The sequence below is a fragment of the Nothoprocta perdicaria genome, unplaced genomic scaffold (assembly GCF_003342845.1).
Source record: "Nothoprocta perdicaria isolate Ctin4 unplaced genomic scaffold, notPer1 scaffold_36, whole genome shotgun sequence".
Taxonomy (NCBI): domain Eukaryota; kingdom Metazoa; phylum Chordata; class Aves; order Tinamiformes; family Tinamidae; genus Nothoprocta; species Nothoprocta perdicaria.
In genome coordinates, this window is record NW_020455599.1 from 3,262,733 (window position 1) to 3,276,542 (window position 13,810).

At 37.1% G+C, this 13,810-nt stretch overlaps 1 protein-coding gene across 1 annotated transcript in view; it reads left to right on the forward strand.

Annotated features, from left to right (window-relative positions):
* The window catches only part of SCAF8 (SR-related CTD associated factor 8), a 65,851-nt gene that overhangs the window by 32,135 nt on the left and 19,906 nt on the right, over positions 1-13,810 (forward strand). Inside the window, exons 3-8 of the mRNA XM_026044372.1 lie at positions 1,633-1,716; positions 2,933-2,977; positions 4,100-4,261; positions 7,187-7,343; positions 8,309-8,439; positions 11,841-12,017. Of these exons, the coding sequence (XP_025900157.1) occupies positions 1,633-1,716; positions 2,933-2,977; positions 4,100-4,261; positions 7,187-7,343; positions 8,309-8,439; positions 11,841-12,017 (756 nt within the window). The remainder of the gene's footprint in view (positions 1-1,632; positions 1,717-2,932; positions 2,978-4,099; positions 4,262-7,186; positions 7,344-8,308; positions 8,440-11,840; positions 12,018-13,810) is intronic.

The following is a 13,810-nucleotide window of genomic DNA, read 5'->3' on the forward strand; positions in this document are numbered from 1 at the left end:
CCAGCTCTGTGTGTCTAGTCACAGCGCTGCGCTGTTCCAGGTCTCTTGGGAGAGAGCTCTTGGGATTGGCCAGGTGGAGATCCAGAGCTAGGCCAGTTCTGAAGTCACACTCATACATGGGAATTGCTTTTCCTAGTAGTTTGAGTTTTGAGCTGACCAGGAAGATCCAAGCCAGCTCTCCTAAGGCATTTGCAGGAGAGGCAGCAAATTGCATCCGGCACGGCAGCGGCACCAGCACAGTTTGGCTGCACTCGCGTATGATCCCATCCAGGCTGGTGGGCAAGACATGGGTGGCCAGGGCTCTGCCCTGTCCCCTGTGGGTAGCTGAAACTGCAGCACAGGACTGTTGGCGGAGAACAAAGAAGCACCCGGCTGCAGTCTGATCCTCATCTCCCCCTCCCCTGCAGCAGTTAACAGCATTTATATCTCTGAATTCTAGGCAGCTTTTTGTTGTGTAGGAAGCACCGAAACACTTCAGAATATTTTAAAGTACTTGACTTGGTTATGATAAGAAAAGTTTCTCTGTTTCAATGGACAACGCATGTGAAGGGAGGGTTGTTTGTCATTTTCTTTATTTGTTTTAGTGGCAATTTATGGAAAAACTCTATAAATTTTCCTGAAAGGGCTTTAAGGGTTTTTATGGATGGGCAGTCTGGTATCAGGGCTTTATTTCTAAGCTAATATGCTTTTATGCATGTTTTGGTAAACAAAAATGTAATAGAAGTTGAGTCCTAAAGCTTATTCTGTATCTGGTTATTTTGCATATCAAAGTAGCAAAATATTGGACAGCCCTAAGTTTTGTAGTGTACATGGCTGCAGGAGGAAAGAGCAGTATTTTTTCAAAGCCACATACTGTGAATAATTTGAGGTTTTCATAGCAAATAAGTAGCCTTGGAATAGGGATACCTGACTCAGTGTGAAGGAAGGAGTTGTTTTCAGTTACCACCTATCAGTCATAGCTGTGAAGGTAGCTTATGTACAGTTTGCAGTAGCAAATTTCTGGTAAAATTGCCATTCTAGATTGCTTCTGTTCAAATAAAAAGAATAAAGCTCCACTGGGAAAAATGGGTGCACAGCTCCACTACTTTTGTGTTGTGATTGTTTTGTTAGTTAGATGTTAATGGCGTTGTGTGTGATTGTATCTGAGAATCCAAGCAAGTGCTTGTTTAAGCATTTGTATAACTTACAATACATTGTTTCTGTAACTCGGTGAATGAAGTCAGTATTTTTTCCAAATCTATTTCAAGTGGCAAAACTACTACTTGCTCCTTTCTCACTGGGCTGGAAATTTTGTTTAATGTTGGTTTTTGTTTTCTTGGCTTCTGCAGGCAGATGGTGACAGCATAAATATTTGGTTAAAAGTCTGTTTTGCATCTATAAAGATAATTACGTAAACTACTGTAAGCTTTTTGTCCTAGAAAGAAAAACTTAAGGAAAGTTATCATATTTGTATGTATTAAGGAAAGTTATCATACTTGTATGTATTAAGGAAAGTCATATTTTCTGGTATATGCTATGACTAAAATCAAGTTTAAAAAAGTGGCATTTTCTTGTGACAAATGTATGTATGTATATTTACTATTTAACAGTTAAAGATATAGCTCTGACAACTTACTTTGTTTCTTTTCTCAGTTGTACTCGCTGAATGATTACAAGCCACCTATCTCCAAAGCTAAAATGACACAGATAACCAAGGCAGCAATCAAGGCTATAAAGGTGAGAAATCAGCTAACAAATCATCATTTTCTTTCCCTTTCACATCTTTCAAAATAACTGCATGGCTGAACTTGCTGCTGGAATCTTTCCCCTCTTTTCTGTGTATAAATTCCAATTTATGATTAGATGTGATGGCAGTGGACTTTTAGGGGTGCAGTAGAGGGCTTAATTTGTTGTTTGACTTTCATTTACTCATTGTCATCTGTGAGGTGGAACTCTTGAAGTGTGGCTTTTGGTTCACATCTGAAAGATCTTTTTGTATGTTAAAACTAGGATTGCCCAATAATTCTTATAATAGTAGAAAGGTTTTCATTGTATTTTCAGAAAGCATAAAATGTGTGCCTTTTTAATTAATACAACTGTTAAAGTTTTATTTCATATTCAGAAATTTCTAGCATATCTTTTCATGTGTGTTCATAGATTATAGTTTTAATGGTGTTTAGGTACAATTTGGTCTAAGTTTTAGTGCTAGTATATTAAAGAATTCTCTTGCCACAAAATAAAATTGGTTAGCAATGAAACAGCAACACATAGCACTGAAGAACAGTGGGAGAAAAGTATCGTACCATTGATGTTAGCCATTAAAACAAATGACAATTCACTAGAAGCAGGGTAGGTGAAAAATTTTAATTTTCCGGATATTAACTTACAACTGTCAGTTTACTACCACTATTCCTTGGGATATTTAATTTTAGGAAAACAGTAAATGCGTTAAAAATTGCATTAAAAACATGCAATTGTACAGAGCTCGATCACTATGCAATGATTTGTAATATTAAAAACAACATTCTGAAGAAAAAGTATTTGGTGAATGTGATCTTTCAGTGCTTGTGTTCTTAGATAAAGAAAGGTTTAGGTTATTAAAGCAAACTTAGAAAACAAAGAAAATATGAGGGATAACACTGGGATAACATCTGTAGTCATGTACAATGAAATAGCCAAGTTTTTGAAGGAGTAACTATTATTCTTATACTAAATGAGTATTTATTAAAAATCCATTTAAAGGTAAAGAATTCAGATGACAGGAACAAGTGAGGTTTAGTTTTCCTTATGCCATTAATAATGGAAAGACAATACACTCAGCTGTAGTTGTTGAATTGTTTGTTAGTCAAACAGCATTTCTAGTTCTGAGTTTACTCTAAGTATTGCATTACTTGAACAAGTATGTGCATTTTCAGATTTTCTCCTCTGTTGAAACACTTTTTTTATTTTACAGTTCTATAAACATGTTGTACAGAGCGTTGAGAAATTCATTCAGAAGGTAAGTAAATCACATGATTTTTGTCATCACACGGAAAAACTCATTTCATATTATTTATTTTCTCAAATTACCTCGTACGGAAAATTCAAGTACAAGTGCAAAAGTTACAGTGGAGTTTAACATCTTTTTGTTAATGACTCAAAGGAGTAAGTGGCACACTGAGGAGGAAGCTACACATACCAAGCCTACACAACATGCAAGGGAGAAACCTGGGAGGCTGTGATGCTCTTAGACTGGGCTCTGTATTAGAGATAACAAATTTACAGTGTTACATGATACATTTTTAGACTATCTGGAGCAGCGAAGGAGGAGGTGGACTGCCTCCTGTTTTCCATTATATCATGTGTGATAAGAAGGTGCAACTAGTGATCTTGAAGTAAAACCATGCACAATAAAATTATCACTGAAATACATTGGACAGCTTTTTGTTCTGTCTGTAAACTGATTGAACTCCCGTGATGATTTTTTTTGTAATTAAAAGACTGATATTATGGCTGCAATTGTTACCTGAATAAAATTGCTTAAGTAATTAGATTTGTAGTTGGGATACTTTATAAATACTTTGCTGTTTGTAAATTTATTTAAAATTTCGTCTTTCAAAATAAACATCATGAAGATATTCTCAGCCGAACAGGTGTCTACTCCCTTCTTGTTCAAGGGAAGCGTGTAGCACACACTGCTTAGCGATTCAGAATAAAGTTAACAATTTGACTTAGATCATCAAAAAAAATCGATTTCTGTCTAGTTCCAATATACTACTTAGAATTTGTTCCTGCTTTATGCTGTTCTACCTCTTTTAAAAATGTTGTATTTCGAAAGAGTGCACAGTTCATGTGCCACATTTTGATAGCTTGATTCCAAAAAGCACCTTTTTTTAGGAAATTGCTTTTATTTCATTTACCATTGATTTATGCCATTTCAAAACATGTGAAAATGTAAACTGTACACTAAAGCATAGCAGTTTCTCTGAGACAGTTTGATACTCCAGGAACAGCTTATTAGATGGAGAATGTTGTGCTAGAACCTTGAACCATTTAAAGATTTTAGTAAACAGTCCGTATTTGCTCTCAAGTTTGTGTTATTTTTCATGTGTGCTTATTTTTGGCTTTTCATTCTCTGTAGTGCAAACCAGAATACAAGGTGCCTGGTCTCTATGTCATTGACTCCATTGTGAGACAGTCTCGACATCAGTTTGGGCAAGAAAAAGATGTGTTTGCTCCAAGATTCAGCAATAACATCATCAGCACTTTCCAGAATTTGTACCGTTGTCCTGGGGATGACAAGGTAAACACTTACTGTTCTTCTAATCAAAGCAATCTTTAATAGGTTATCTATAAAAAAATTAAAAAAAACTCACATTTTACTTATTGTAGTGAACTTAATTATGGGCTTCTATGTGTGCATTTGTATATATTTCTTTTAATTTTGCTTATCTGAGTGGAGGCGTGGAGCTACATGTATCCAAGTCAAGTAAGAGGTCTTTCCACAAGGTTTCCATGAGGACTCAGTGGTAGTAAGGCATTTAGATGGGGAGAAATTAAGCAGGCTTTTGGTGAGACAGGCAAGTTTCACAAATCTTCCTTCTTTTCTCCTTTTCATTGAGAAAATGAATGGGCAGAGCAGGTGTTTTAGTGCTGAGGAATAAAAATCTCTCAATAACAGTGTCATTAGGACAAGCTAGTGTGATTTGCTCTGAAGCAACAATAGAAAATCAGCAAAGGGTCTTTAAAGTTGTCTTTCTTTTGATGCTAAAACACCTAACACTTGAGTCTCAAGTCCTAAGCTGAATCATTTGACCCAACAGCTCTGCTAATGCCTTGACTGCAGCAAAGATTGCTGCCAGACTATTTTTATGCAATTTGATGTTGGTTGGCAATAGCAGAAGTACAGGCAAGTTAACTTCCTTTGTATTTGTCATTGCGATTTTACAGTGGCAAGAGTGTCTTCATATCAGCACACTGAAAAACTGCAAAATGAGGGGGATATCATCTCCACGTATATTTGTGTGATGCAGTTATAAATGGAGCTGTGGGCAGGAGAATGCAAGCAGAGAAGGAGTGCTTATTCTTAGGACAGTTAAACATCATTCTGCAGTTGCATTTCTCAGTCATTGCTCTGAAAACGAAAGGCTCCCATGCAAAGTGACCAAGGCAAGTTTGGCCATTGCACACCCCCAGTTACTGCCCTAAGCTTCCTGCCTTCTCAAAGGGGTTAGGCCCTCTACAAGCAAATACATCAGGATCTGCAAATCAAAATTTGTTGAAAAACTCTGGTATAAATACCTGTCTTCTACAGCAGAGTTTTCAAATGCTGCTTAAGAGATTATTTAAGCTAAATATTTTTTCCAATCTAGTTTTAAGTGTATCTGGATGATGAAATTGTACTTCTGTTCCATGATGTTTTTACATACACGTAATCATGAACTTCTGACTGTTAACCTGTTTTTATATGCTCTTAAAAGATACAGTAAATTTATTGTTGAGGGAGGTATAGAGCCATTTATCCTGTCATTTACTGCTTCTCTGACATCCCAGCACATTGCGACTAGTATATTACATTACACGTGTTTGATGTGAAGAAGGATGGTGTTTAGTAAAACATAACAGGAGCTTTACAGACTTTTATTTTCTTCGTAGGCTATTTTTCACTTTAGCTGGGGAAAATGTATTTTGCAGGCTGAAGTCTTGCCCAGTATGTTGTGTATCGGTTCAGTGATACAGGGTAGACCAACTGCTGTGAAATATTTCTACCATATGTCTGAATGGGCAAAATCATTGTGCTAAATATTAAAGGTATTAAAGAAGTATGTACCCATTTTTCTGGCATTTTGACATTTAATCTGATTCAACAAAAAGCAGAAAAATAGAAGTAGCAGAGTAAAAAGGTAGCAAAAATAAAGATACTGGTTACCATGTATGGTTCAGGCATGGAAAGTACCAGGGGGAATAGACACTAAGAAGTAGAAATGAGTTTATATTATTCTGGATGGAAAAGTGATTATAGAACCTCTGATGGACTTTTTAAAGACTGTCTGACCAAAAAAAAACCAAAAAAAAAAAAAAAAAAAAAACCAAACAAACAAACAAAAAAAAAAACCTCCTATATCGTAACACTGAATGAAAGTCTGAAAAGATTTCCATTCTCTAGCTTACATCTTCCATGTGGTAAAAATTTGGTACATAGAATCACAGAATCAGTCCCATTATAGTTGGAAAGATCTTCCAGACCATCAAGTCCAGCGGTGCCGTCACCACCCAGCCGGCCAGACCGTGTCCCTCGGTGCCTCCCGTCCGTGTTCCCTTGAACAGGACGAGGGTTCGTGACCCCAGTGCTCTCCTAGGCAGTTCTGTCTCCCTGTTAAATATGCTCCTAGATTCCTGAGTAAACAGGCCCCCCACCCCCTTTTGGTTTAAATGTGTGTAATTAAGGACTCAGGATGTCTGTTTTATAGAATTGGAATGAATTGACTCCTTTTCATGGCAGCAAACACAAGTTTTTAGGCAGAAATTTGTTAAATGTTCTTTAAAACTTTTTTTAGTAATTAAAAGTATCTTTTTGTAACATACTGTTATACATACTGATGAACGTATGTACTGTCCAGCTTTCCAAAGCAAAACCTTGCCATTGCTACTGGGTAATGATAAAACTGAGGAGAAAAAAGTTGGGCAGCAGATCACAAAAAGGTTGGACTGGAAATGCATTTGCAACTAGTACAAGCAGTTGCTTTTAGAAGAGTTGTGTAAAGCCTTAATTTTTACTTTTGTTCCGCATGATCCAAAATTGTATATATGTGGTTATAATCAGATGGAAATTGTATTCCAGTTTAAACTTTTAAATTCTTCATGAAGATATAATAAAATAAAGATGGTCGTTGTTTTTAGAGGGCTTGCGAAATATTGAGCTGCTACTTTTCTGTAAAGATTTTATTAGACTATGTCCATTTTTCAATAGGTAACCAAATTACAGGTGAGCCAAAATTACATTAATATTTTTACTGCAAGAAATATAGATTAAGAATTCCCTGTTTTAATGATTACTAATATTTAAATCTTCTCTTAAAATTATTTTTCTTCCATAGCATCTTCCAAGAGTAAAGATATAAAGTACTCAAATCTGGTCATATTAATATTGCCCATTGTTACTTCCATAATTGATGATAATAAGAAATAGTCTTGACTCATGTGCTTTGTTATCCTTTCATCATTTTAGAGTAAAATTGTCAGAGTGCTAAATTTATGGCAGAAGAATAATGTGTTCAAGAGTGAAATTATTCAGCCTCTCTTGGATATGGCAGCAGGAATTCCTCCTCCCGTTGTGACCCCAGTCTTGCCCAGCACTACAGCTGCTATGAGCAACAATACACCAGGTAAACAAAGGGAGGCCAAGATCCTGCTCTGACCCAACACTTGTGCCAGCCTCGGTGTGTTGGCTCTCAACGTGCTGTAAAATCTCACTGGTTTTCGTTAGACAGGGAGAAGGACATATACAATATCTAGTATTCAAACCAAAGGCAGTAGTAAAAACAACAGCTAGACTGTGGTATTACTTTCTAACTATGTATTTTTAAATATTTTTAGGTTATGCTGAAGTGCAGTAAGCGTATTTTATACAGGAAAGTCAAAGCAGCAGGTTATTTACTGAGGTAAAACCAAGATAATATGATTAAATCTTACTTAAATAGTGGTGCCATGATTGAGAGAAGAGCTTACTGAAGTTCACTATCACAGTCATATGCAAGACAAATCCATTCATTTTTAGTAGAATCGTCAAGGTTCTGCATGAAATACAAATGCCCAGTGAGTTCACAGGTTACTGGGTATCTTATGGACTATTCTGAATAGATTAGTAGCAATTATCATTTAATATGTATTGCTTCTGTTGAATGGTTTTGCATTATTGTGTGAAACCTTCTTAGGTTTCTTGAGGCTCGCCTCTGTTTTGCTTCTGTCAGCAGCAGAAGCAACTGAGAACTGGTTTTTAAGTAATCCTGCTGCTTGAGGAATGCTGATTGAAGACTGTTCTTCCTCTGTGTGTGTGTGTGTATGATGTTTTCAGGTGTTAATGCAATGTCTTTCTCAATATTTAATAATTAAGAAGATGTTAAATATCTTTTATTTTGGTAAGGTTATTTTCACAGAAAGATTATAGTATTTTTATCATTTGCCATCTGTAAATCTCTTCTGTAAAATAACGGAAATGTTTGTGTCTAGTTTTTTGTTACTTCATACAGTATACTTAAAAAAACCCCAAAAGCTGTATTTTAAATCTATATGTTAAAAGCATTTGACATATTGGATTTTTTTTTTTTTTTTTTTTTTTTTTTTTTTTCAGGAACACCCGTGACTCCAGTTACTCCAGCCAATGTGGTGCAGAGTTTACCTGATCCTTGGGTATCTCAAATTGCGAACACAGATACACTTGCTGCTGTAGCACAAATTTTACAAAGTCCCCAAGGCCAACAGGTGAATATTTTGCAGGCAGTTACACCGTACACTGTTTGCCCTTCCTCTTTAGCTATACTTTAGAGGAAACAGTCTCCATTTTGCTTCCAGTTAATTTTTCCAAAAGGTTGTTAATCAGAAGTGTATTCCAGGTAATTCCAGGTAATTCCAACTTTAAGCTTCTTACTACCTTTTTCTAAAACTCTTTTGGTTCTTTAAAAGTATCCCAGAATGTGACTTCCAGTACTAGTAAAAACCAGTCTGCAATACGTGCAGTTTCTTCTGTGTATGGTATTGGAGACAAATCAAGCATGATCAGTGTTAGGTTTTTATAGACAAGAGTTGTGAAATAGAATGCCAGTTTAATCACATCTATTTGCTGGATAAAGCAGAGAGCTAAACTCAAAGCTAAGCCATGCACATAATTATATAGTGAGAGTATATTCATTGGGGAATCTGTTGTAGGTCAGTTCTTTTGTTTATCTTGCATTTGTCTTTAAATACAGTTTTTATTTTGCAACATTCAAAAATAAGATCTCATTTAGGAGTGATTAATTCTTTTGTTGCTTAGTTTTCAGATGGTTCACTAAGTAAAGTGACTTTGTGTGCAGAACACAAACTTGAACTGCCTCTTAAACTGAAGCCATATAAGTTGAATGCTCAGAATTAACATTCTGTAAAAATGTATAGCATCATCTTTGCTCAGTTAATGCAAGCATTTGGCATATCCCAAGTCTGGTTTTTTTGGCTATAGTTATTGCCAGAGGCATAGGTTGCCTCTGGCAGTAACCCATTTAGTAACTGAAAAATACACGTGAATCTGGAGCAGCCAGCAGTGAGCTGTTACAAAGCACTTATTCCAGCAGCAGAGTAAGTGAGAAGTTGTATGTTGTTCAGCTCAGCAGTGTCATCTGTAATTGTTCATAAGCAGGTGCAGGCAGGTTGTTTATTTGGATCACACTGAGCAAAATTGATACGGTTATTGGAGAGGAGAGTGGGAAGAGTTTGTGGGATACTTCATGAAGTGTGGAACAGATCCTGGAAGTGCTCTTACGCAGAGGAGTGAGGGAGAGGTGGAAATATAAGGAAAGTTAGTAAGGTAGTTTTAGAAACTGTTAACTAGAGTTAAGAATAGAAGGGAGCAGAGGAGAAAGGATAAAAAATAATGAAAATAAGGAATGATGGTTTTGGAAACAATTGGTCACAAATCACCTTTGTGTGTTTAGGTCAAAATGGTAAAATATGAAAGAAAATAGATTTGGGGGAAAGATAGGCATGATAAAAGTGTGGAGAAGCCTGTGTACAGGGATGTGCATGCAGACCTTTAGGATTTTGAATTATATTTGTTTCCATCTCCTTTCCAACTTTTTTCTTCCTTTTCTCCAAGCCACTTCCTTTCCCATAAGCTCCAACCCAAGTACTTGATTTCATCTATAGGTTGTGTTTTATGGGTGAGAAGAATGCATGCAGGTAAGATGAGACTAGGGAAAGGAAGGGAAAGAAGTGTGACCCACGAGAATATGGAAACATTTAGAATGGTGACCATCCCGGATTTTCCCACTCTGGGGCTTCCATCTCTGCTTCTTCAGTTTGATTCCTTCCTACACAGAGCAGTGTATAGCAAGGTGGACCAGCCGTATCTGCTCATATTTGTGGATCCACCAGTAAAGGTGTGTGCAGCCCTTCAGCTTTGCCTCTCGATTGGTAAAAGCTCTTGTGGTGGAGAGAAAAAAATAAAAAGCATTTTCAGAGGCTTTGCTAGCTAAATAGTCTGAATAACTCACATTAAAGTTGACTTGCTTCCCAAGAGAGGCTATTTCTAAAATGACCTTTGTAAAGGCCTTTTTTTGATGCAATGTGAAGGACAAGATGAACCTAATGATCTTACGCAAACTTAAGAGTGAGCCCTACCGATAAGGGAGGAGTCTCTGAAACTCGAAATCTTAAAGAGTTCAGTGTTAAACTCCTTGAAGAGGTGAAATATAAACTTGAAGATAATCAGGGACTTTCGTTAGCAGAGTTTGGATTATCTGGATCCACCCAGCCTTTGTTCAGAAATATCCAGAGCAAAGCTGGATGCACCATAAAAAGGTGTAGCTCATGGAAGTGTTAAAAGACCGTTTCCTCTAATTCCGAGGACTTTAACAGGGCTTCTCCATAGAGATCAGACCTTACCTTGTGCATTAAGATAAATATGTACAGTTGTATGGGGGGATCCCTATTTGACAGATGGATAGATCTCCACGTGACAATGTTAGCCTTGCTTTCCTCAGTGGAACAGATTCTTTTTAAAAGTTACATACAAACAGTAAGCCAGGAGAAGGAAAATATGGTATACCAGACATTTGGATAGTCTTCATGGTGCGTTTGTTTTGAAAGCCTTTAGAGGACGATATAATATTTTACTCTGTTTTTTTTCTGTAGTAAAAAAGAAACTCTTAGGACATCCTGGTATACTTTGATCATTTTTTTTTTTTTTTAGTTTCCATTCTGGGAGATTCACTGAGGTTTTGAAATTTTCTTCTTTGCTGATGTTTACTGCTTACTATTAGACTTCTGGGTTGCACAGTGAGACTGTTAGAATTTTTACATTTGCCTTTTGGCATTCCCCATACCTGTTTGTTCTTTAAACCAGAAAACTACAGATGCAGCCATTTGCTGTATAGTTCTTTGCTGTAGTGGATGGAGGAATTTGGAGTTGTTGCAGTATTTGATCTTGACCCAGAACTTCTGTTTCTCATTCAACATTTTATCTCCTAAACTAGGTATTTTTTATGCTAAGATGCTGCTGTACAGAGTCTGGTACTGTGCCCTTGCAGAAAGTCAAACTGTATTCCCAAGTCCTGCTTAATATATGGTTTTGTTGAAATGGCTGCTGTTACACTCCATCAGTTCAAACCTGAGGTTCAGCATGAGATTTTCCTTGTGACTAATCTAGAGACTGTAGTGCAACCTCTTAATATCAAGCTGCTGCACCAACTTAAAGTGGAGTTTGCAACGTTATTTTCTCTATAAAACTTGCTACAGCACATAGTTTTTTCCTATCTATGATGGGGCCAGTAGGAAGCTGGAGTTAGGCTAACAGATTTTTTTCAGGTCAGAAGGAATCAAACTGGAGAAGCAGAAGAGGGAGAATCCTAGAAAGCAGGAAATCCTGAGTGGTGACTGGTCATCATGCAACCTGTCAGAGCAAGTTAGGAGGAAGAAGCATCTGCATGTCTTGTCAGCCACAGAAAACAAATTAGCCAGTAAGTGGGAACGTAATTTCCTGTAACTGAAAACAGATTAAGATGAAATAATAGCTATAGGTTAGATAAGACTTTGTTCCCGAGTTTTTCTCCCTAGTTGAAAGGGGAAAAGACTAGCCTTTTTCATTTCTTTTTTTCCCCCCCCTTGTTTAATGCAATTGTCCTCTCTTTCAGCTTCAGCAGTTAATACAGACACTGCAGATTCAGCAGCAGAAACCTCAGCCTTCGCTCCTTCAAGCCCTGGATGCTGGTCTTGTTGTTCAGTTACAGGCCCTGACTGCACAACTTACAGCTGCAGCTGCTGCTGCCAACACACTTAATCCACTGGAGCAGAGTGTCTCTTTTAATAAGGTAGAAGTAGAGTAATACGAGTTTGTAGAAATATTTATTGTTAAAATGTAGGTGTGCGGGAAAGTCTTTTAGATTTCATTGTATACATTTAGAAGTTCTAAAAAATATATGAATGTACTATGATGTGCTATGTCCTGAAAAAATCCAAAAGTTGTTGAGGGAGAGTTGTATAAATGGACATACATAGGCCTGCATGAGTTTGAAGCTAGGTAACATTTATGTGAAGTTGGATTGGATTTGGCAAAGGTAATAACCCCTTATGGTTTGTTTCCTTCTTTGTAACACTGCAGGGAGAAGACCTCAGTTTAGCCTCACTTTGAGGAGTCTTCAGTGTCCTCCACTTCCTGTGCATATGACATAAAGTAGTAAATGATTTCCTAAGGCATAATGAAAGGCAAACATGTAGGAATATGTACACCTGTTTTCCCAAGAGATTAAAGGGTTATTAGACTTAAAATTTTCTTACTGTATAAGAGTTAAGAAAATTACTAATTTTAGCTACAAAGTGAAAGTGAGTGAAGAAAGAGATTCAAGTTTGTACTCAAAATTAGCCAAGTGACACTTCTGTAGAGGATATCAGAAACAAACAAAAAAACCCTTTAAGTAATTTTGTGTGTATTGCAAAGTATATGTCTATTAAATAGAAGTAGGAAATGCAAGATTCCAGCAGGAAAGCTGATAGTTCAAGACCAGGTGGAAATAACCTTGTGGCAATTACAGTAGTAAATTGACTATCAGCTAGAATATGAGGGAAGAACTTCTCAAGGTGCAGAAATATGTTGCTCTAGTATCTTTGGGAAAAAGCTGGTGACTCAGTAATTTGTGTAGTATTGTCATTGAGTCAAAAAATAATAAGCAAAATATTCTTTTTTAAATCTGTCTTCCCACAATATCTCTTTTGTCAACGAATCTGTCCTGATGTGGATGTGTGCTGCATCTAAAGCCGCAGGACAATTTCTCACCGATTTCTAGAAGTTGGTCTGTTACACTTTGAGAGTCTGTTACAGATCTTTGAGACACTAGAGTCGTCATTACTGATCAAAGTAACAAAGCTGTAAAAAATAGCTCAGGACAGAAAAACGGCCTTTACTAGTGCCGTAGTGCAACTGCAGCCATCTACTAGAACAGATTGTAATCACAGGGAATAAAAGCGTCAGTAATAGTGGCTGTTTCGTATGTAGGTACAAAAAGGAATTAAGAGCACAGTGTTGTATTGTGTTTTTATTCCACAGACTTGAATTCCAGCGATTACATGGATAGCTGGAGAGGTTATCGGGAACAAATTGAAGGAGTTGACATTGTGCTGAAATGTTTATGTACCCTGTGAGTTCAGCCTGAAATTCTTTAGTTTATGGCAGTAATAGTATACAGGAATCTTTCTGTCATGAAAGTTCTCAGCAGAGTGAATGTAGATGATGGTGATTTTTGAGACTTTGAAGTTAAGTGTTGCAGAAGGAATTTTTAAGCAATAGTAGCATGCAAGCTCCTGGTGGGCTTGTAGTGTCGATCTCCTGTTCTGGCAAGCTCAGGAGGAGTCCTTGTGTTTAGCACATCTCATCTGTACCTCATCTCTGCATCGGAGTAGTATTAGGTTTTAATACATTTCAAGTTCCTTGATCAGGTTCGATACTCTCTCAAGAATGTGCTATATTAGGGTTACATTTCACAGAATCACAGAATATTCAAGGTTGGAAGGGACCTCTACAGATCATCTAGTCCAACCTTCCTGCTCAAGCAGGCACACCTAGAGCATGTGGCACAGGGTGGCATCCAGGCGGGTTTTGAAGACCTCC